Source organism: Harpia harpyja, chromosome 5, assembly GCF_026419915.1.
Source record: "Harpia harpyja isolate bHarHar1 chromosome 5, bHarHar1 primary haplotype, whole genome shotgun sequence".
NCBI lineage: Eukaryota > Metazoa > Chordata > Aves > Accipitriformes > Accipitridae > Harpia > Harpia harpyja.
The window spans coordinates 55,692,957-55,717,891 of NC_068944.1; the positions used below are offsets into that span (position 1 = coordinate 55,692,957).

The following is a 24,935-nucleotide window of genomic DNA, read 5'->3' on the forward strand; positions in this document are numbered from 1 at the left end:
TTGCTGTTTCTCTCTGTTTAGATTTTTAAGCATGTGGTTGGACTCTGAAGTTTGTTAGGGAATTGTTTCAGTGGTGGGTCTTTTTGGTTTCTAAGGTGACTCTCCATGAAGAAACAAAAAGCAGTTTTGAATCTTTTTGTTCCAAACATTTTAAGTTCCAGAATATTACCTCTGCTTGGTCTGCTGCTTGTGGGACAGAAAAATTGGAGTAACGTATGGCTAAATGCTTTAAACTTTTTCCCTGGTGTGAAGCTTCTGCCACATTTCCTCCTGCATTAAGCATGTCATGTTGCCCTGTAATCATTGTGGTTATGAGTAAGAAATGATAAAGGTCCCATCACAGTAAAATGCTTGATAAATAAAAAAACAGGTATATTAAATAAGAATTTGGAGGGGTTTGTTTGGTTTTTATTTTATGAAAATATTCATCTCCAAAAAAACATATCTAAGGAAATAAAAATGCTAAGTCACTGAGAGGTGACTCAAGGAATCGGTTTCCAAGGAAAAGAAATTTATAATTTCAGAATAAACCTCAAATTTCAGAAATAAATATCCTTCCTTTTTACTGCAGTTAGTATTATAGCTGTTTGTGCAAATTAAGTCTTAATTTAGAATGTCAAAGTGTAATTATTTTTTTTTAAAGTTCCTCATAGTTTGGTTAACATTTGTTTGCACCCCTCTATCCTTTTTCTGTTTTCATTCCATATGTCCCTGAACTTCTGTTCCTAATCAAAATGCAATAAGCAAAAATTCTTAAAATATTGACAGTTATTCTGAGAGAACTAACCAGTTTCACAGATTAAAAAATATTTCATGGTCTAAATCAGCATATTAATTTTGGTGGCTTTTGGATTTGCTTCCATGCTTTGTTCCAACAATCTAAAGAATATCCATGGCAGAGCAAAGAAAAGCATCCCATTTCTCTGACTCTAGTCCAGTCCCACAGATGTTTTATCATGTGAACACAAAGAATAATTTTATTTCCAAAGATGCCAGCTATCAAAAGGCTTACAACACCATTTTTGAAATGTAAACAGGCAAGTTGAAGAGGTAAAGGAGCACAGGAAAGCAGCTAAAAATCTGGTTAATTGATCTATTTTTCATCCTTCACTGACCTAATCCATTCTTGATATCCTGTCTTGATTCTTTGATAATTATCTAATTTTAGTTGGCTTTTACTGCCACACAAGTATTTTAATTCATGTTCCCAAATCTGAAGTTGGATTTAAGCTCCGTAAATAAATACCATACTAGCTAGTTACCATAATACAAAATAATACTGATAAATTTACCTATCCGTGGAATTCTACACATTTGCAGCTGAATATTTTGAGTACCTACTATATTTGTGCATAATTTTGCAGTAACATGCACGGAATGATGAAAAATTTGGTCCTAAAAGCATAAGACGTTGCTTTGAAAGCCAATGTTCAAATTTAACCATGAGTTTGAATTTAAAATATGTTTAAAATGTCAGTGAAAATCTATTCATGGTGCTTTATACAAGGTAATTACTTTCTGACAAAAATAGTAAGTTGGCCTTAGTTAATCCTTTGTTAAAATTTATTTTAAAAATAAAAGCAGTATTTGACTGAGGACGTGGATTTAGTTTTCTTGAATCAAGTCTGTGCTTTTAAACTAAAACTCTTTAGTGCCAAACTGCAAAGGGAGTGAGAATAAGGAACATTAAGGATAGATTTGGCTTAAATTAGAAAGTTTATTTGTACTTCGGTGGTGTCTTAGCAACCTATGGAATTGTGATGTAGTGTTAGTTTCTCTCAAGAGACTGAAAGATAATGCTTGGAAATTCATGGCGTCAGGAGCACGGCTATGAAAAAAAAATCAGTGGGGTGGCATTTTAAATGTATAGTTAATATGTTGTAATAGGTGCTAGTAAAAGGCTCCAGGCTGAGCCTATAACACTCGGAGATTCTTTTTAAATGATGACTGTAGAGTGAGAAGGGCAAAGGAAAGAAAGCTTACAGGGACCGGGTTTACATGTAGAAGTAGTTTGATGGTTGTGAGTTGGTTTCCTTAAAATAAAATGAAAAAAATAATTCTCTTGAAAAGATTAACTTTTAGCTCATTCTTATAGCTTTAATAATGGTAATGTACTCTGTTTATCTCTTTCAACAGTTAAAGATATGCAGTATATTTTGGTTTTATTTTCTGTAAATATGCTTCACTTCTGTGGTTCAAGTGTTTCAGTTTGTAAATTGAAAGTGCAGTGTGACAAAAGCGTTGTTGGGTTGCAATCTTGTCTGCTATGTTTTGCTTGGGAAAAAGTACATGCACTGACATTAGCAGTTAAAAGAAAACAATGACATTGGCTGTGTCAGAAAACCAACATGGCACATGGTCAAGTCCTACTGTAAAGCAATAAAGTCCTGGAATTGCTGAACTACTACTTTGTTATCTACCTTCTGCAGCTCAGACAGTGAATCTGGCTCACAAAGCACGTGCGATCAGCTTGTAACCCCCACAGCATTAGCAGCCTGTACCAGGGTTGACTCCTGTTTTACTCCTTGGTTTGTGCCATCACTAAGTGTATTGATCCAGTTTACTTATTTGGAAGTCCACCTCTGCCATCATCTTGATCAACTAGGCACAGGTATGTACTCCTTTATGTAGAATAATAAAGGCATATAGTTCATACATGCTGCTTAATGACTGGTTTGCTGTCTGTAGTCCCCATTTCCTCATTCAAACAGGCATTCTTGAAATAAATTATCACCAGCAGCCACCAGTGGTACAGACTTCAGGGTAAAACTGATGACTTCCATGCATTAGGAAAGTACATACAGTAGGCAGTGGGGCTGGCTGGTTAGCCCCCCTCTTCCCTCCGGAATGGGTAACTGTAGAAGCCATCCGTTTTTCGTAGTCTGATTAGCGACAGCAGGTGCCACTTCAGTTTTGCACCATCTTAGCGAATGAATTTAATCTTTCAAATTTTCCAGCATATTAACAGTACTATTAGAATATTTGAAGATTTTGCAACCCCCTTAGTAAGAATTCCTTGGAAGAGCTCTGAGAACTGCAGATTTAACTGTTATTTCAATTATGATTACTTTTGGAGCTACATCTGGTTTTGTTCAGTACTCTCTGTCATTGCATTAATGGCAAATACATTCCAAGAAATCTTTAGATTATTGTCTGATTTTCAAATCCCAGGAATGCTTTCCATGGAAGATGAGCAAATATCTTAGGTAATTTTGACAGGGACAGCTTGCTTCATGAGTAGTTTTTGTGTTTCTGCAGGTATTGTAATATATTCATTATCAAATCATACCAAGACTGACACTCAACATCTAGCAAATAATTTCTTGTCTATCGGCTACCTCTATCAGTACATAATCTTCCTCACTATTACACTCCAATTCCAGATGCTGGATCTTTAAAATTGCATGTACTGGAAAAAGCAAAAATCAGATTAAAATCAAACCCAGCTGTTTCATTTCTTAACAGCGACTGAGTTTATGCTGATGCTGCTGTTGTTCTTGTTATAGCACCTAAAGGCCTTAAGTTTTGGGGCTCTGTTGTGCTATGTTACATGCGAAGGGAGCACAAAACTTATTGTATCCATTATGATTTTGTAGAATAATAGGGCTTGATCCTGGAAAGTGATGAGTGTTTTGGTTCCAAATCTGTAGAGCACTTGAGCATATGCTAATTTTAAGCATGTGAGTAGTTCCAGCAACATAAATAACAACATCAATGGATATACTCTCATGCTTAATGTTGCACAAGTGGTGTACGTGCCTTGCAGTGTCTGCTGCCACAGTGCTCAGCATTTTGCAGGACTGAGGCTTCAGTGAACGCGATAAAATCTTTTTTATGATATATTTCTCATGCTTTAGTCTCAGGATACTGTTTTGTTTAATTTCTATTATTATGGGGTAATATGTCACATCTCAGTGCGTTTGTGGTCTTGAACTCTCTGTCATTGCAGCAAAGACAATTTTCATTGTGGAGCCTGTTAGCCTGCACAGTCACATGTCAGCAAATACTATAATGCTAATTATTATATTCATAATGTGCTATGTGTGGAATAACATATACATCTACTATAGCAAAAATTCTCACAGAAATATGGTCTCTGCTCCAAATAGGTGGCAATCTGAAGTGTTGTGCAGTATGTAGATTAAGTTTGGCTGGCTGGTCTATTTGCCATGAAAAGATTTAGGTTTGCAGATACTTTTTGTTTGCAGCTGCTATTAATTACAGTTCTATTTTACATCTAATAAACAGTGTGAACAAGATTAATTTCAGATTTCAGAAATGTCGACTCTTTTATGAATTTTACTTGTTTTCATCACGTGTACAAGCAGTTAAAACAATTTACAAAAACCTATAGCATGTGGCAATGGTGATGTTCTAGTCTTGTTTGTTCTTTCACTTTTCAGCACCACCAAAGTTTCTTCAGCCGTTTTTATCTGATAAGAACATGCCATCTGAACTAGAATACATGATAATTTCCTTTGATAAGCCTCATGTATATCTTCGTCAGTGGAGTGATGAGTCGAAGTTCCAGGAGATCCAGTTTTCAACTCAAGCCAACTGTAAACTTTTGGAGTGCCGAAATGTGACTATGCAGAGTGTTGTGAAACCTTTCAAAATCTGGGGGCAGATTGCTATTTCCAGCAGCACAGTAGGAAGGCTATTGGACTGCACAATTATGGTGGACCCAGTTTTCATCAACTTTGGCCAATATGCACTTCATGCTCTAAACACAGCAATTCAAGCTTGGCAGCAGGTATGTGAATACAACAGTGAGAAAAAGCGTAGCTATTGTGATTAATTTAATAGCAAATTAGAATACCAACTGCATTCATTAAAAATATTCCAAGATGTAAAAGCTTTAATTTACGCTAGAAGTGTTTTTTACTAATAAACATTAATTCCATGATAGCAATGAAAATTAGGAGACAATGAATGCTATATGTAAAGGTAAATGTAGCCAGAACTGTTTGAGTTTCAGTGAAACTACATGGATTTATATCAGAATAATCAGAATCTTGGTCTTGAAATGCTTAATATTCTGTTAATTTATGAAAAGGTGAGTGATGCATGATATGTAAGTACAGCTCAGGCTGAGCGGTAGAGCATATTGTTTCCAGCTACTACTTCTATCCTTATTGAAGTTCAACACTAGTTTCACATTACATTCTGTGCAAGCAGCATTAATGGCTGAAGTCAGTCCCAGCGTAAGGAACCTTGCTTCTGCAATGACCCCTCAAAGGCCTGTAATTCCCTTACTCACTATAGCCTTGAAATCAAATCATTCTCTTCATCTGCCTGAAGACCTATGTGGAGCCTGGGAATTAATTACCTATCATGGCACTACAATAACAAAGCCCCCAAAAAAGGATAAAACATCTGTTTTATATCAAAAAAATCTTTTTTAAGGGCATTCCATGGTTTTCTTGTTGCAAAAGGACATTCATAAAACAAGATCTAGTGTGATTTAAATCTTTACAGCTGGCTCAAATATCAATGTGAACAAAAATCTTTGTAGCTCCAATTTCTGTTTTTTGTCATATTTTGAACAATGCTTTTAATAAAAAACAAACATAGAAAGTATAAGAGAGTCTTTGGTAGGCTGTTTAAACCCAAAATATTTCTGACTTAGTACTAGTCCCTCATCTAAGACATGTGTGGCAACTACTGCAAAATGGCCTTCAGAAAGGTCAGTTTCCTCTTAGGATGGAAAAAAAAAAAAGCGCTCTCAGACATAGCTATACATATAAATAAAATATGGTGCATAAATATTTAAATGTTTTAAACCACATCACAGTGTGAATGACTGACTGACTACTCTGTGCCTTGAAGGAATATTCTGAGTTGAAAAAATGGAATTGTATATTTGATTAAGTAGAGCCATATGTCGCATAGTATATTGCTGACAGGTACATTCTATGAATAGTTGGTACTGATTTATACATGGATTTGGCAATGTTAACATGAGCCACAGGAGGATATACTTCTGTAATTGTTGCTGTAATTTTCTCGTTTCCTCTCATGTCAAGGGTACTTGCCACCATGTTCTGATGTGGTGGATATCTAGCCCTGAGTATTCAAGATGAAAAAAACTTGCATCACTTTGAAATTAGGGAACAGTTAACACACAAGTGGGTTCAAAACAGCTTATTAAATTAATTGTTACCAAGATGTTTTGTATGTGGCTTTACCTCCAGACTGGGGGGGGTGGCACACACTGCACAGGGAGGGACTGAATTTCCCAATGATAAGCATTGTTTGATGTTTGCTGTTCACGCAAAAGAGAATGTAAATGCTGCCAACTAGAAGCATGAATTTAATAAGCAGGAAAGGTTATTTGAATTCTCCACATACTTTTTACTGGATTAATATCTGAAACAAATGATGTTGTAGTCAGTGGACAGGCAGATGAAGCATGAAACAATTTGGCCCTGCACCTTTAGGTCAAGAGTTCAGGATTAACAGAAGCCTCTGTCAGTGTCTTTGTTTCCTAGATATGGACTGATTTGGGGTTTTTTTTTGTTTAAGTAATGATGAACATTTTGAAAGTAGATTAAGCCTAAAAAACACCAAGCATACAACTTGCTTTATACTTCTAAGTCACATGCTGAAAATCTGAGAGGATTAGCACTTTTTAAAAACAGTTTCCCCTTTTGACATATTTCACTGTCTAATCTGAAATCCCTGTTTAAATACAAGCAGTAACAGGCTGATGCACATCTAAATGCAAAGCTAAAGTAATGCTTTTAATAATCAAATAACTGGGCAGGGAACTTCAAGATTGTTATTAATTTAGTTTTATTATTTAATAATAGCATACCGAGTATCAAGTGAGATAGAAAATGCCTGTCTCCTGTGAATATACATGGGGGGTGCTTGGTTTTTTCCCCTTTATTTGGGCATTTAAGCCTTCACAAATTGTTTTATAGCATTAGTGCTTTGTGATATCTAGAGACACAGGAACAGTTGAGAAACAGCTCCCCAGGTATGGTACTAAGTGAGTATTCCTGGGGAAAAAACTATTCCTTTGTGGTCTCACACTGCAAATGTTTTCCTAAACTCCTCAGAAGTTATAAAAGCTCTTGTTTTAAACCTGTTTTAAAACATTAGAACTTCTTTTCCTCAAGGTCCGCGTGGTGCTTAACATTTCTGTTGGCAGTTGCATAAGTTTTCTTAATGACCTGGGATCAGTCAAAATGACACTTGTGATCACAGTAGTTTCCTCATCTTTCTACCATAAGCACAAAGAACAAGGAAAAGGGTATGGAAAATTTGCATGTAGCTTCAGTTTAACTTCCTAGCTGATAATGTCAGGATACTGCCATGACAATGATGTTTAAACAATCAGAAGGAAAATGTTCGTTTCTCTTAGAGGAACTTTGAGGGAGATAAGAAATTGCTAAAGACTTTCTGTCCAAAAAACTTTACCGGGGGGGGCAGGGAGGAGAAGGCTTGCACAGGTCTTCGGTAGCTTGTGAAGTACACAGAAAATAACTTTGTGCATATAAAGACGCCTAGGCTTTTATAGGTTTTTTCCCGAGATCCAGAAATGCTTTGAAATAGCTGTGAGCTGAGATGTGAGCCGAAAGTCGTGAGACAGGGAAAGCCTGGTGACTAGTATTATGTGGGGTGGTTTTCCCCTCTCTGAATAGAATTCACAAAGTATTTGAAAGCCCAATAAAGGAGAGACACTTTCCAGGCCTCTCGGAGAAAAGAACAGCTAAAAAATGACCTAAAGAGGGGCAGGAAATTGTCCCCCAGGAACTGACCCTAATCTGTATCTGGTTCAGGCTGTTGATCTTTTGCTGATTCTTTTGATTTGCTGTTTTAATTCAGAGAGGGAATTTTTTTCCTAATCCACACTTAGGTGTTTGCAGCTCCTGGAGTCGTCATTGAGCCCTTCAGCATCATTGCCACACAAATAGCGTAGTTGCCATACTGAGTTAAAGCATCCCCAGGCTTCCTTGATGATCCTTTAGTCAGCTGTTATTATCAAGAGTTGAGGCATCAGTAGTTCTCTCTTAAGCCTGGCAGCATGGAGCAACTTTGGAACTGTTATAAAATTGAGCTTAAAATGCCTCTTTTGCTTAACTTTGAGAAGCGTTGCTGTTAAAAGCAGTGGATTCTAGTAGCAAATCTAGCATTTAAGACTAATGATTAATGGCAGTCATTCATCAGCACCAAAATGTCTGTTAATAATCCCTGATGGGATAACATTCCCCCAGTACAATGTAGGAGTTCTATGCATGCCAAAAACTTGCTAGATTCTCTTTTCCCTCCAGAAAATGCAAGAACGTACAGTTTGTGTTAACTTACTTGAAACTAAGTTAGTTAGGTAAAAAGAAGGAAGTTCATCATCTCCTGGTGTTGCTCTTCCAGTCTCTGTGTAATCAGCAAGAAAATGTATTGGAGTAAAAAAAAAATTTCTTAAATTCCCCTGGGATAATATCTAGGTTTGACTATAACAACATGCTGAGCTCTGTGGATAGTAAATCCTCCCTTTTAAAAAGAACATTTTGCAAAGCTGTAACAGGAAAATGTATATATATTTGTGGTAGACTTACGGGTATGTGGGTATGGCAGCTTGACAGTAAAAAGTCATAGATCCACCACTAGAAAATGCCAAAATAAACTCTGCACTCTGAAGTGGCACTGTAAATGTCAGCCCTTAGCATACCCAGATCTGCTACTGAATGTGATACAGACGTATTCCTCTGAATGAGTTTTACTGCTTTGAAAAAGAGGTATTTTGCATTACTCTTGTTTCACAGAAGATACCTGTTCTTATGTAGAAGAATTAATGAGATTTGGAGAGAAGCTTTAATCTAAATAATCTCATGCTTAAATACTCCTAGGGCGAATAATTTTTTGCACAAACGCTCTCAGCCAGCCATTCTGACGTTCAGTCACAAAGGGAATCACAACCTGCCTGTAGGCATGCACCTTAGGTTCTTCTGAAGTTAATAACGGTAGTGAACATGCATTCAAGGATGCTAAATTGGACATACCTTGTACACTTCACTTTTCAGAAAATCTGTTCCACGTGTATCACCCAGCAATGTGCTACAAGCAGTGTACCAAACTGTTTTTCATGGATAACTACGGGTCCATAGGGATCTATGGGGAAATATTTCTCTCTCTCTCTTGTTTGATCTCTGAATTTCTGCAGGCTTCCAGGCACATTGTTATCAAAGAACTAGAGACCCATATGATCATAGACAGAGGATGTGCTAGCTTCATTATGTCCCTTTAAAAGGTCCACTGAGAGAGCAAGGGGGGGAAACAGAATGAGCTCTCAAAGATCATGGAGGTCCCATAAGTTAGAAAAAATGTCATGGGAAGAAAGGATGAGAAAAGAGCAGCTGGGCTATATTGTGGAGAGAAGGGAACCAACCAACAATAAAGCATTGTCAAAAGTGCGTGCTAGGAAAGATGGGTCAAAAAGAGGTAACAAAAAGCACGAGAAGATGAATTCAGTGTGTTATACCCATTAAATTGCATGAAGATTATCCAAATGGTGCTTTCTTGGAGTAATTGTTATGGCTGCTAGATAGTTGCTTGTAAGTGGAAGGTGCCAGCCCAGTAGTGACTAGGACAGAAATAAATGAGAGATGATCTCCAAATCAAATTGTCAGTCACACTCTGACCTCTCCTGCATAGGGGATTATAGTTTGTGCCTTCAGGGGTGGAAGACCTGTAGCTCTGGTAATTTTTATGACTATCATATAGTCTCACTGTGTCAACAGAGTGACAAGCAGCCAGATGAAAAGCAGAAAGAGAGGGGTGGAAGGATGCTACAGGCAGGAGAAAAAGTATTGTAGAATCTAAAATACTTTTAAAACCCATGATAGTTCTTGATTTTTCCTATTAGACTGTCAAATGCATGATGCATTTTCAAACTAGCCTTGTGGAGCTGTGAAAATACTCTCCCCATGTCTCTTGCTTTTTGTCTAGTTATTTTTTAAAGTGTTGTGGTATCAGGAGAGAGAGAATCTTCTGCTGCTGACCCACAGCAACATTTCAAAGTAGAAGCAGCAGCTGGGGAAGAGGAAGTGCAGCCTGTTGGCCTGAGAGATCAGTTGTCAAGCATGGAGAAACCTCTTCATGCCTCTGTTCAGCCTGTAGTGCCCCATCTGCCCTATGTGACCTGTCATTTCCCACTGAATTTAATTTTGTTGAAGTCTTTTACATAAGCTAGGAAATCTAGTTTTTATTGTAGTTTTAAATCTTTAATATTTGCATTACAGGAACATAAAGTAAAATATGTTAAGTCTTAGGATGTATTTTGTCAACCCAAACACTACTTTTTGCAGTGAGTAGAGTACTATGAGACCAAAGCTAATGGCAAGAGATCTTGAAGCATTTCTGTGTTGTAACGGTCACCACTGGGCAGACAGCTGCCAAATGCCTTGCAGTTAATCTGATGCTTACTGGCTTTCATATCCCTTTCCTTTCAGAATCAATGCCCTGAGGCAGAGGAGTTGGTCTTCAGCCATTTTGTGATCTGTAATGACACACAAGAGACACTGCGGTTTGGCCAGGTGGATACTGATGAAAATATATTGCTGGCTAGTCTCCACAGTCACCAGTACAGCTGGCGCTCTCACAAGTCCCCGCAGGTATGTCAGAAACAGCCCTTCGAATGTAGCAATTGCTAAAGCTGACTGGTGGCTTTATGCATTGATTCTTCGGTTTTCTCTGTGGTCTCAACTATCTCTAATGCTCCAGTTCCTTCAGGAGTCACACGCTGGGGCTGCATCAGAGAGGAAAGGTAAACAAAGAGTGAGGAAAGCCAGAAGTGTTTAGAAGTTACTCGAGGGTAGAACTGGATGTACACGACCGCTTTTTGTAAAACTGAGCGGTTGTGGAAACTGAAGCTTCTGAAAAAAAGCAAAAGAAGATCGCTTGCCAGGTTTTTATAACTCAGTGATCAGTGTCTGTTTTCTGTGATGTACATTAGAGGATTGGGGAATTTTTTTAATGAATTGTTTTTACCAGAAGCATCTGTTCACTGAAATTGTTTGCAGAACAGGGTCAAACTGGACAAATCTCTCAACTCAGCATGTGCATGCATTAGAAAAGATTTGAAATTGTTAGAAACATCCCACTTATATAGTTTAAATAATGCAGTTTCTGTTTCTTGGGTGGTTTTTTAAGGATAAACACTGAAACTGATATAAAATATTTAAAAATTACCAACAGGAAATATTTCAATGAAACCATGTTGTTTGTTTTCTTGAGTGGTGGTGAAAAATGGACTTTTCGTCTTGATTCAAGACAGGGCAAGAATTTAAATCTAAAAAAAAGAGTTTATGAGGCAGCAAAGCCATTTCTTCTCTCTTTTTAATATATACCCAGCTCCTGCTGAGTGGGAGACTAGACACCTGTGCCACCTCACTTGCTGAGCAGCAGTCCTGCGCTGAAGAGTTACCAAAATTTTTACAGATCCTAGGAGAAGTGTAGTGGGTGCGGGTTCCTAACTCCTCTAGAGCCCTGGAAAATACCAGCCTTAGCGTGTAAGAAAGAAGGTGAAATTTGGATGGTAATTCTAAACAGGAGCTGTGCCTGCTTTCACTGCTGACAAGTTTCAGGTTTCACTGGGAAGCAGAGATGGCAAATTTACTGTGTTTTTCGTTCATATGTCAATTGGTAGATATGCAAAACTACTGAATTTTACATGAATGTGGTAATCTGTGCAGAGCAAATTCAGCCAGAGTAAACATTTGCAGAAGTCAAGGTGTAAGTTAAGAGGAAGGCAGGCTAATAAAGGACAGTCTCACCCCAGTGATAGAGGAGTTGTTATAAACGGTGTGTGCTGCTGTAATAGTGCACAGAGGGGGACCTTTGGAGACTTAGAGACACTGGAGTACTGTACGTCCCTTGTCATGTTTTCTCATACACACAAAACGCCTGTGATGCCCCAGCCCACAGGTGAGCAATGAAAATGGGTGACTGTACTCTGTGCAATTGGGCAAGTGTCAGATTGCATGACAGGATCCCCACTCATCAGCTGACAGTACTCACCCTTGGGTTACGCTTGACATAACTCCCTCTGGTTGTGTGCGGGAGAAAGAACAACCAGGCTTATAGAAAGCTAGCTAAATGTGACCTATATTTCATAACCGATTATCACTTGCTTTTGTAGCAACCACCCAAAAAATCATTTAAACCTTTTCATAAACACATGGAAAAAGAAGGAAACGTTTAAAGCAATTATAAATAAAACCAAAACTAAGTAAGGCTTTCCTCTTAATTCTTCTTATACGTTTTCTGGTTATGTATATAAAATTATTCAGTTGGGAGAGTCCTCTTTTTGACCATCATTCTAGATAGTTGTAATAATGATGTAGTTCTGATTATGGTGTGTTTCTAATAATGGTGTACTTCCGATAGTGGTGCAAACTGGAAAAAGTTTTGAAAATGAGGATTATCTCAAGCAAAGTGGAAGGTAGAAGAGTTAAAATCGCAGCTTGTTACGGATAGTTTCTGTCAGTTGCAGCCGAGCTGCTGAAGACCACCAGCACCACATATGGTATTAGCCATCCAACACTTGGAGAACTTCAGTATTAAAATATTGATCTTTAGCTTGTCCTTTCAGCCACAGATCTGAGCAGTGCAAAACATTCCATTTTCATGGCTGCTATGTAAGTTTCTTATTAAATGCAAAATAAAGTGCAGGATGAAAGGTGGAATAGTCCAACAGAAAACCAAATCATACATTAGGGAGTAGGTGAGGTGACAGTAGGAGCTTCAGATTAATTTTTCAGATATTCATTCTTCAGCTGAGAGTTGGTGATGTCAAGGGTTTCCCCATTCCGTTTTGCTCTGATCGGATTCAGATTCACTGAAGAATTGGGCTGATACAGTCAGAAGTGTCATGTTGGATTCCCATGTCCCAGGAGATGGCGAAGCTAACAGCTCACACCTCCTGACTCAACCACATTGCCGGCCAGCAGGCTCTTCTAGTAGGGGGGCTATACTTCCCTTGGCCCAGCCCTTGGAATAATTTCAAGAATATTTCTGCTCTTTTAACATTTTTCAACAGCCACCTCTTGCTGGGAAATTTAGAAACTAAAAAATAGCACTGAGGCAATTTCACTGAAAATATATGGGAGCACAGGCTTTCCACACACTGTTGAGATAGAAGCAAATTTTCTTTACAAAGGTCAGAGAATCTTGGCATCCATCTATAAGCTTTGTTCATTTGGTTAATGCTAAATATAAATCACTAAGTTTAGCATGCTTCAGAACAGCAGTTCGTGTAAACAGCACAATCTTTTGTCATTTTAGATCATACGAAATAAGTTTGTTTAAATGTTATTACAAATGTTGTCATGTAAATTTTTTCAGTGATTAATACAAATCCTTGAAATGAAAACAACAACTCAAATTAAGACATCAGGTTGTCCCTATTATGCTATGGCACTTTTCTAATTGTTTCCGTGCAAAACTATCTAACAGCTTATTATCCAAAGGTCAGAATAATGCCCAAGCATGGACAAACCCTCCAAGTGTCATATTCATGGAATGCTAGATGACTTCATAGTTATGAAATTATTTCATTTCTCATGATAATTCCCGACTTGCCAAGTTAGTGAATTTTAAGAACTCTGAGAGCAGATTGTAAGATAAATGTGAAATAATCCATACTTCTGGAGTCAGGGACTTCTCTGCAGGCATTAGTTCATACTTGACTTACTTGACTTACTCTTGGGGATAAAATTAGTTAGGACAAGGTCTTAGATACCACATTCTCTTACTGGGAAAGAAAACCAACTTGCACAACTTTGGCTGGCTCATGTTTCTTGTTACACAGGCACTAAGAAGCAGTGGTTGCCATGAAATACTTATTTAACCTCTGCAAAATGTTTTTTAAGTACGGCAAGGCAGTTCAGTTAAATGAAAATAAATAGTTTTAAAAGGATTGTATTTCTTTTACATTCACATCAATAAAATTCTCCATTTTTCTTTTGCTAATTAAGCATAGTGAGAGATGCAGTAATTGCCCGTTTGAATTACTTAACACAATTAAATATATATACCTGAAATAAGTTATTTTCATAGTAGCAGATAGTTATATAATGTTTTATTTATATTTGGAATTAATTTTAATATTAATGAAGCTATTATAGGCTATAATTAAAAATTATTCAACTTTTTCATGTTACAAAAGTTGTATGTTACAAAAACATGCTATAGCGCACTAAGGATTTGGATTTATCAGCTATTGATGGTGTCCCTCCAACTGTTTGGCTTAACTTAAAGCTCCTTCCTTCCTTCATTTTTTCCCAGCCCGGATCTTCTACATTTCAGGGAACCTAACCTTTCCCTTTTAACTTTCACTCTGATTCCTGCAAGTCTCGCTAGTTTGGCTAATATTTCAGTAATAAGTCTGAGGTCTGATGCTAGCTCTTCTACTCCGCTCCATCCCCCATGTTTTCCTCAGATTTCATGAGGTTTTGACCTTCCTTAGGGATAAGACACCCCCAACTATATAGTCCCTTTCAGAGTTGGGATAAGTCCAAAACTGATGATATTTGAGGCTTTAAGCAATTCTAGCAAAAGTTGCCAGACCTCGTGAGTTCCCTCTGCAGATTTTTAATGAAAGTTAGATATCATTAAAGGGGAAGAGAAGCTACATCACTCCTGTGCTCTACAGACAACACTGGCTCCTACGTTATTATTGGATCCTGCCTGCACTCCTTATCTTGATCTTCAAGTTGCTTTGTGGGATGGGCCCCAGTTATGTCAAAAGTCATGTTTGTCTCCAAGACAGCTGTGTTTTTTTGAAGAACTGGCGCATATGATACATAGGGTGAAACTCTGAAGTTAGAAGAGATCAGATCTTCCTAGCAATTTACTCAGAGTTAAGGAATTCTGTCTTGCAAGACAGTAGGCAGTCAGAGGGTCCCACTAGGGATCACAGCAAATGTAAAAACCAGCTATTCATGTGCGAGTCCCCTGAATGTATTCTGCAGAGAATGTTTGCTTGTGAATAAACAGCAAAAATCTTCTATAACATGCTAGTTATTACTAGTTATTTTCCCCACAGTCAAACTTCAGCAGAGTCCTCTGAAGAAGCAAAGAATAATGGATCTAAATTCATTATTTTGCTTTCTGTGCAAAACATAATGTTGCATGGGGGAAGTCTGCATTTAAAGTAGCAGCTCCCAAACCTTTCTCCAGAGTCTTCTCCCAGGGTTATGATAACAGCCCGTTTTTACTTTTCACCATCCTTAACTTGAAGCAGCAGGTGTAGTGGGTAAAAATCAGTTCCTATGTTGATTTGGGCAATGACATCAATGAGAATGTGGCCAAGTTACTGGTTATAAACAAAACAGATTCATTTCTTATCAAAGTAGGTAAACATGCCTGAAACAGCTCTGTGCCACTTTAGTGCTACTTATATAGAATTCAAGGGAAACAATATCTATCATTTGCTTTTCTGTTCTCCTGAATGTACACTTATAAATTCTTGAATAGATATTAGTAGTGGTTTGTATATTAGTAATACCTTCAGTGGAACCCATTTAAAGTTTTTCTTCTCTTATTTTGAATAGTGTGCCTGCAAAGCACAACTTATGCTGGAATTTTATAAACATAATTTTTAAAGGCAGTTGTAGATTTGGAAATAGCTTTAAGAACCTCCTCCTTGTTCTCCTACAAAAAAAAGACTGAAGCCAAATTTCAATTTATGTTGCATTTCCAGCAGGATCATAACTCATTGTTATCTATTTCCAAGTTGCCATTCTTTCAGGTATTGGGTTATATAAAGTGTAAGATGATATACAGTACTCTGTGAGTTCAAACTTAGAAACTGTGACTTATATATCAGTTATTATTGGGATATTTTCCTGTTTTATTGTTTAGAGATGTTACAGATTCGCTGCACAACCTTTTGTACTTTACATAATCCTTCCCAGGTCATTTACAGAACAACATCAGGGAAAAAAAAATTCTATGTTATTTTACACTGTTCGAGTAGTGAGAAATATACTGCTTTCCTCTGGCATCCTGCATTTGAAATCAATGGTTATATTATATGTAGTTGACTTTCTAGATAATATCTGGGGTAGATAAGGATTGATATTATCCATGAACCACACGAACCCTCATAATTTGGTTACTGTTCCTTAACCAAAAGACGACTCTTTTCCACAGTGTGTAGAGCTAGTTTGTCCCTGCAAGGTTCAGGCCTGCTTTGCAGGTTGTGTTGAGTCTTGCAACACCTCCAGGACCCACAAGGGTCAGAGTTTATCTGCTGAGTGTGACCTTTTTTCTACTAGCCAGCATGGGGGTGATGGAAGTTGCTTTCTCCCAAGCTCCGTACTGGCCTTCTGTCTTACAAGGGCCGGTGGCATAGAACTGGTCATATCTCCCAGGTCCCATGAGAAAATGAAGCCAAACTGAAATTCAAACTGCTTTGGTCACAGCTGCAGCTGACAATGTGCAGAATGAACATTTCATTCACCGTTTTCCCAAGTATTAATTGGTTTTATTGTTCTAAGTCCTAATCCTGGTCAAGGACTACCTTGTATCCTGAAAACACAACCAAAAAACACTGATCATCCTTCTCCTTCAATTTTTCAATTAAAATTTGCTTTAGCTTCAAGTCTTAGAATTCAGCTCCCATCTCCAGGTCCCCATTTCTTCTGTGCTGCTGCATCATCACAGCTTTTATTTTACTATCTTGTATCTTTTAAAATAACCAACTGCTTCCATACCATCAACCAGGTCCTCACTTGATTCCTCCCAGTCTCTCAGAGTTGAGAGCAATAACCCTTATTCTTCCCAAAAAGCATTTTCTAGTTTCACCCAGAAGACAGATATAATCTAACTACAGTGAAACTAAATTAACTTCGGTGCATCTACAAGCAAAGTAGAAATCAAATTTGTATCACTAAGCATTTTGAGGGCACGAGCTTTAAATTACTTCTACAGCTGGAAAATGCTGCCTTTTCTGGACAGGCTCCATTCTTAGTCTCATTTCTAATCCCCCATTTTAGTCTTCATGCCTTGTCATATGACACTTAGCTTTATTTACTCAGATCGTATCCTTCACTGACACATCTAGCTGAAAACCTAAGTAAATTTTGAGGAGTGCATAGAAACATTCTGTGAAGAGACGTGATAAAGAATACAGATTTTCTAGCCATTTGCTCCAATAGGTGCAGCTTCATCTTAGTCTGCCTCCCTGAAGGCCGGTTTTTTCCCTCTCAAAACAAAAGTCTATAATGGCTCAGAATTACAAATCCAAACCCCAGAAAAGTCTAGTCAAAACAAAAAACTCTGTGTTATCTGTTGATATGTTTCCCTAACAGAAAATGCAGAAATCAAATGGTTTCACAAATGAGTGCCTATCTTCACATATACAATAGATAGTTTATTTTAAATTCTCTCTTAGCTATAAATTGCCACTCATCACTGGATAATATTTGTTAGAATGCTTTTGAAGTCCATTGAATATTTTTTTGTACCTTTTTGCAATGACTTCTCTTTTCTCCTGATATAGGTACGATACTTAGCTATACTTGTTGAACTTTTTTTAAGCAGAGTGTCTAATAAATACTTAGAATTTACTTAAAGCTTGATAAATGAAAGGGAGTACATGGCAATTACTGTGAATCTGTAGTATTAAGTCAGTTTTATAACATTAGAGGTCTGCCTTGTTGAGTATCTACCACCATCTATTATGATGTCTTCTGCTAAAATAATGTTAACACCTGATTACTTAATTTTCTAAAATTACTTCAATTTTTTGTTTCCTGCCATATATCTCTGTATCACTTAATGTCATTTGCTAATTACTTGTAGCCACGTTTTCCAGAAATCTCACATTTAAATAACTGATTCGCCCAGAGATCCCTTTGCATTTTCATGGAATGCAGTTTCTTGGCTCAAAAGTAAACTTATGCAGTATCCAATTCTTATATTGTTGTGTCATTAACACAAATATATTAGATATCTTTAAATAACTGACGAAGGCTATTCCCTTTGTATGTAGCATTTACCAGTATACAAATAGTATGTTTATAAAATAAAAAATTGCCAATATATGATAATAGCTCTTTTTTATTTTTCTTTCTAAGCCTTGAAGTTAAATGCAGACTAATCGTTGTGCTACAAAGAAAATTAGTAAGGCAGCATTTGGGAGCTAATGACTGCTCAGGGAAAGCTGACAGCATGTTCCTTGGGAATGTTCAACTCGTGAGCAAAGCTGTTTATACAGGGTGGGAGACATCCTAATGTTGGAGCTACATACAATTACTAATCATCAATTATGGCATTTATATGACATCTATCTTTGGAGCACGCCATATTTTGTGTGCCTTCTAGCTGAGACTGACCACTTAGTACCTTTTCTCATTATTTGGCTGTCATTTCCAGCTACCAGTCTCTCCAAAGTAAACAGTTTTCTTGTTTCTCTTAGTTTTCATATGTGATGAGATTTATTCCCAGCTGCCTCTGTAAGAAACTGAACTGATGCCAGCCACTGCAGTTGGATTTTTTTGTTTTATTTTGTTTTTCCTTTTCTGTAACTAATACTTAAGAATCAAAGCGACATGTTTGTTTATGAGTTTGAGTGTCCTAGTGCACAGCTTCCCTCAATGTATTCTTGAATCTAAAGCTGTGCCCATGCATGTGCACATCCAGATGCATGCCCATGTGCACACTGGCACATATTAGCCTTTGTGCTTCCAGCGTAAAACTAATTTGAATCTGAATGCAACAGTCATCACTCTTGCAAATTCAAAAGCCACCCACTGAATGGATGTTATTGTTCTGTGTGTAACTTGTGCTGAGGATACCACAAATTGCAAACAGGCTACTGAGTTGTAATATCTTTGAAAGTTGTTGCTGCGGTTGTTTCTTAAAACAATGTAAAAAAACCCCAACATCCAGCCATTCACTAAGTGCAACTGGCCAGATCTATGGCCACTGCTATCTCTTTTTGGAAACAAATCACGGGAGAACAGACTATTTACAAGTTTCAGTTTTTGCTTGCGTAAATAATCAAACTTTGGGCCTGATCCTGTTCTCAGTTACTTCAATTAATTAATGACAGATGTCCGAAATCAGAGTGAAATTCAAGCCTCGAGAGAGAATTCCCACAAGGCCTTTATAAAACTGTTTTAAAGGACTTAAGTGATGCTTAGGCTCTGTGCTGGCCCTCTGCAAAGAATAAATTTTACCCAGAATGCTTATTGCTTTGATCCCTTATATATAACTCACATTCTTAAGTTTGCTCAGCCACAAAAGGTCTATACAGAGCTAAATAGCCAGATCTTCAGCTGGCGTAAATTTATGTAACTTCATTGACCTACATGGAACAGTACCAATTTTCACTACTCTGGCTTAAAGAATCTCCATGGGATAGAGGTAAGTGCGTATGGTGGGTAAATGGATGAAAGGCTCTTCAAATGATGAAAGACTATATTGCTCTGGAAGTGATTTAAGTTAAACTGGAAAAAAGCCACTCCTTTTCCGGAATAAATCACACAGGGAGTATAATTATGCAGTTAAATTTCTTCTCATGCAGTCAAGCTTGAACTTGCCACCACATTTGTGTAAGAAATGAAATGTTTCCCATCTCTCAGCAATATGTTAAGTTCTACATTTAAGACATATATATGTGAGCTATACAAGTATACATGCAAATAGATTTGCATCCCTCTTTATTTTGAAGGGAAGGGTATTTGTAATTTTCTGTCTTATTCTGAAGGCCGAAAATCTGGCCTGGACCTGCGTTCCATATCACCTTGCTGGTAATAAAGAGGGTGGATTTCTAGAACAATTTCAAGGGCAGTAAAGAAAATCTCTTATTTCCTGTTTTATAGTCTACATAACCTTTTTTCTGAATAGTTGTGTGCTGGATTTTTACCATCCTAAATACACTGTTAAAGCAGGTAATTTATAGAAGTACATGATGCAGAGCCATCTTACAGTATTGTTGATTATTCTGTTTCTATCTGAAATCGCAGAATCACAGAATGAGTGGATCATTCAGACAACTGGTGTGCTTAGCATTGCTGAGTTTTAAAACCAAGAATATTTCTCTGTCATGGGAAATCCTATCCTACTGCAAGGCGCTTTTTTCCCCAGTTATATATTGAAGTAGTAATTGCTTTCTTTCCAGCTGTTACACATCTGCATTGAAGGCTGGGGAAACTGGCGGTGGTCCGAACCATTCAGTGTGGACAATACAGGGACCTTTATTCGTACCATTCAGTACAAGGGCCGGACAGCATCACTTATTATCAAGGTTCAGCAGCTCAGTGGAGTGCAAAAGCAAGTTAGTATTTGATCCAGTTTGGAAAAAATAACGAGTAATTTAAACTGTTATCTATTCACAAATTAGTTACCTTATTATTTATTCTCTCTTACTGGGATCTGCAAAAAACCAAGTATAACAGTCTTCTGGGGGCATTTTCAGGAGTTTTTACAACTCTTTCCTTCACTTTGGTATGGATCTTAGCATTTAAAAGCTCAATTACCACTACATATTTAACATGTTCCGGTAAACATCCCCTTGTGTGGTTTGTAAGTTCTGACAGTGCTAAGTTACACAATCTCATGCATGTTTTAAGCTCTTGAGAAGCAGAATTTATTTTTTTTTTTTAAGAAAGCGTTCATATCTTATTCCGGGTTGTAATTCCGGTCTTGTATTCTTAAAAGAGAAAGAAGTACTGACAAAATTAACATTTGAAAATGGGCTGCTGTGCAGTAACTTTTCACATACTATCTTTGCAAAGAGATCTGTAATAATAACACTGCAGTCATTTTGCCTGCGTTGGCAGAAGCCAGAGCATGTGGTGGACATAACATGTTATGTTGCGCAACAGAAATACAGCTGATCAGACAAGAACAGTGCCTGGTGTCACTGAAAGCCCTGCTGAGATTTTGCTTGGTAGGTTGTAGCTATGGTGTGCACCCTCATTAATGAAGAGCAAATGAAGATGTTTGTAGCAGGGATACACGTGGAATGCTGTTCCTTGGTATAGCTTAGAAAAAGTCAGATATATGTTCTGTGGTAAATAATTCATGTATGGATTACGATTATATACAGCATAATTATAAATATGGTATAATTATATATTATACTGATGCCAGCCACTGCAGTTGGACAGCAACAACTCTGAGTCTAATGTGGTCATTTCTAGGTGGGTGCACTTAAATACAGAAATATGGTACAGCCATTTAATTGAATTACAAGCTTTAAAACAGCAAACATACTGAAAGGTCTGGATCACTGGATTGTGTTGAGAGTGTGAGGTATCAGTAGAAACCTTTCTCCTGAAGTACATCACTGTGTCTGCTCAGAAAGGGCTCAGCATTCAGAGACCATCACAGTACTCTTAAAATCCAAACCAGAGCTATGTCAGCCATGGGCAGTACTGCTGAGTTCAGTGGGAACGAAAGTGGATATGTTACATGTTTCTTTCAAGCCCAGATACTGCCTTAGCAATATTTCAAGTGTTTTAATGCCTAGGTTTCTATGAAATTGCACATACATTTGGCCAATAAAAATAATGTTTTACCATTCACTGCCTTCAGCGGTGCTTGGGAAAACCTAAAGTAGGGAGGTTATTCTTGTACAGGTTTTCACTCTATAATTCAATTTTGACCTTTCTTTTTCACAAATGTTTATATATGAGCTGCATATTTTTGTGTGTTTTAGATTGTAATCTGTGGAAGACAGACAGTCTGTAGTTACCTCTCCGAAAGTATTGAACTGAAAGTGGTTCAGCATTATGTTAGTCAGGATGGACAGGCCGTTGTTAAAGAACACATCAACTGCCTTGCAGCCAAGCAGAAGTTGCCTTCCTATGTACTAGAAAACAATGAGCTCACCGAGCTGAGTGTGAAAGCTACAGGAGATGAAGACTGGTCCCGAGACGTGTGTTTGAGTTCTAAACATACAGAACACAGCACTGTCATTCAGGTATGACTAGAAATAGGTATATGGAGTATAGCATTAAAAAAATGTCTGACAGAACTTGGGACTTTGCATTTGGACTTCTATTTGATATGATGAAATGTTGAACATTATCATCCTAGAATAATTTTAGTGTAATGCTGTTGATCTCTCTGCATACAGGTACCATCTTCAAAGAGTTCGATTACATATGTGTGGTGCACAATTTTGACTTTAGAGCCCAACTCTCATGTGCAGCAGCGATTAGTAAGTACATGTAATGTCTCTGAAATCTAAATGTTTATGCCTTAACATGTTATATAATAAATTAAGGACAGAATGACCCACTTTATTAATAGCTTGTTTCAACAGTTGTAATACTGGAATAAAATTAGCCTTAAATTGGTATATTCTTTTCTTTTTATAGATTGTTTTCAGCCCTCTTTTCATTGTAAGGAGCCATCTTCCAGACCCAATTATCATACATTTAGAGAAAAGAAGTCTGGGATTGAATGAAACACAAGTGATTCCAGGGAAAGGACAGGAGAAAGCACTGCAAAATATAGAACCTGATCTTACACACCACCTGACATTTCAAGCCAGGTAAAATACTTGCTTTCCTTGAAAATGGTTCATTTGTATGGAAAAGAAGGAATAATTTACACTTTAACTTCTGGTGTATTTTTCCAAAAGTATGGCATATGCAGAGGAGATACAGCAGAACAAGCATATGTGGCCTGAAATGATATGATAGGAAATATTAAATTTGATATAACTGTCCTAAGCACATTGGCATTTGTTTGCTTAAGCAGTCTACGTTTTTGTGTTTTGAAAAATAAATTCCTAAATGATCTTGAAACGTTTTTTGAGAATACTGAAGAGTTTCTAGGGTCTCAGACACAAAGGTCATTACAGTGTCATAACAAATTCATGCATGTCAGTTAATGCTCAGGAACTTGTTAGACATCGTAACTTGATTCATCCATGATTACCTTGAGAGCGTTCCTACTGCAGAGTACACTTGGAAAGCTTCATTAAAGAAAATGTTAGTGCTACTAATGCTTGATCTTGTTGTGTAAGTGACTGAATCTGTTTTCAATGACAGAGAGGAAGATGATCCATCAGAGTGCGCAGTCCCTATCTCAACCACGCTAATTAAACAGATAGCAACTAAATCCCATCCAGGTGACAATGTCAACCAAATACTGTCCGAGTTCTATGGCACCGCTAATCCTGCCCAGCCTGCATGGCCATATAATAGGAAGGATTCAGACAGGTAATTCTTTGCTAAACTTTCTTCATGGTTGTTGCATTGCCTTTTCAAATAAACTGAAACCACGTTCAAGAAGACTATATGTGATCAACATTGAATATGTTTTCAGTAATTACATGATTCCTGTATGTAAGCTGCAGAATCTGTTGCAGGTGAGAAAAAATTGAGGTCAACCTAGGGGCTGCCCTTGATTATGCTGAGAAGATTGCATCAGCAAGGATTAAAAAATGGAACTATTTTTTTGTGAATGCACCTTCTTTACTGCAGCTCTAGAGGCTGTTGTTTATTCAGTAGCTGTTTGTTTCAGTACAGAAACAGGGAGTTGCTGTAGGAGGAGTTGCTGAAAAAAAAAAAGGAAATGTGATTTTATGACTACAAAAGTCACAGGTTTAGTTCTGAAGGATAGTGGTTATTCTGTTAAGGCATTTCTTTAACTGACCAAATTTAGGTTGAGCTTATGCGGTTAAAAATATGTCTTTATAGCCTACGTGTAGCTAGATCCATCAGACAGCATCTCAGTATGTTCCAAAATGATAAGGTAAGGTAAGGAGATTGGGTTTTTATTTCAAAACCAGAAAAGCCTTGCAAGTTTCTGAAAATGATGGCTTATCATTTGTAATCTTGAATTCATTATTCCTTTGACTCTATCTTTTTGTTTATTTGTTTCTGAACAGCAATGAACAACTCTCCCAATGGGATAGCCCAATGCGGGTAAAGCTGTCAGTGTGGAAACCGTGTGTTAAAACTCTGCTGATAGAACTCCTGCCCTGGGCTTTGCTTATCAATCAGTCCAAGTGGGACCTCTGGCTGTTTGAAGGAGAGAAGATCGTTCTTCAAGTACCTACTGGGAAAGTAATTATACCTCCCAACTTCGAGGTAACTTCGCCATTCACGTTAACGGGCACAGTTCTGTTAAACAGTCCGATTCTGAAGAATGGTTATTAATCCAGATGATTCCCACTTTCTCGTCACTGTGTCTTTTAGTCATATGATGAGGAGTAGAAATAGCAATAGAAATTTGCCACACTGACTGAGCAGTGGGTAGCACGACACACTTGATAGCAATGTTTGAAGCACAGCATGTCTTAAAGATGCATAGTTAAAAATTGTTGGTAAGACACTGTAGGAAGAAGACCTGCATGCTGTCTGATTCAGCAGCCTTCTCTCCTTCCTCCCAATTCAGCCAATGAATCCGCAACATGGGCATAATGCAGCAGCCCAAGCAAATTGGTATGAAGGCCAAATATAGACTTTGGCCCCAGCTGTGCTGACCTGACACTTGGGAAGTGTGTTGACCACAGCAGCAAAACTGACAGCCCGGAAGGAATGTTTGGTTTGAGAGTGTTTTAGGTCGAGTTGTTTCATAGCTCGTATGCTACTAAGAAAGCTTTGATATTGAGATAGGGTGAATTACAAACAAGGAAGATTCTTTAGGATGCCTGCCTTCCTGAATTCAGAGTTTTGTGTAATGGATCTTCTCGCATACCTTAGCTTGGCCATGCACATACTTTTTTATTACAATCCCAATATTCTTTATTTTTGAAAGAATTAAAATAATTTGACACAGCAGCTTGTCAATTCCAACTGGACAATCTGATACTTCCTGTTTATTTTGCCATCTTCCCCCCCTCCGCGTATGTCTGTTAATAAACAAAAGGTCTGCCTGTTAACATGTCTCAGTGTAGACTATGGTCTTGATTCCACTATGAGGATCAGTCCCATACCCATATTGTGGTTTCATCTATCCTT

General features: G+C 37.6%; 1 protein-coding gene across 6 annotated transcripts in view; it reads left to right on the plus strand.

Annotated features, from left to right (window-relative positions):
• Positions 1-24,935, plus strand: part of VPS13B (vacuolar protein sorting 13 homolog B) — a 486,767-nt gene that overhangs the window by 428,676 nt on the left and 33,156 nt on the right. For all 6 annotated transcript variants that reach the window (XM_052788600.1, XM_052788599.1, XM_052788598.1 and 3 more), the window contains exons 41-49: positions 2,430-2,611; positions 4,404-4,753; positions 10,455-10,616; positions 20,135-20,290; positions 21,677-21,940; positions 22,097-22,180; positions 22,341-22,516; positions 23,019-23,189; positions 23,861-24,062. In XM_052788600.1, coding sequence (XP_052644560.1) covers positions 2,430-2,611; positions 4,404-4,753; positions 10,455-10,616; positions 20,135-20,290; positions 21,677-21,940; positions 22,097-22,180; positions 22,341-22,516; positions 23,019-23,189; positions 23,861-24,062 — 1,747 coding nt within the window. The remainder of the gene's footprint in view (positions 1-2,429; positions 2,612-4,403; positions 4,754-10,454; positions 10,617-20,134; positions 20,291-21,676; positions 21,941-22,096; positions 22,181-22,340; positions 22,517-23,018; positions 23,190-23,860; positions 24,063-24,935) is intronic.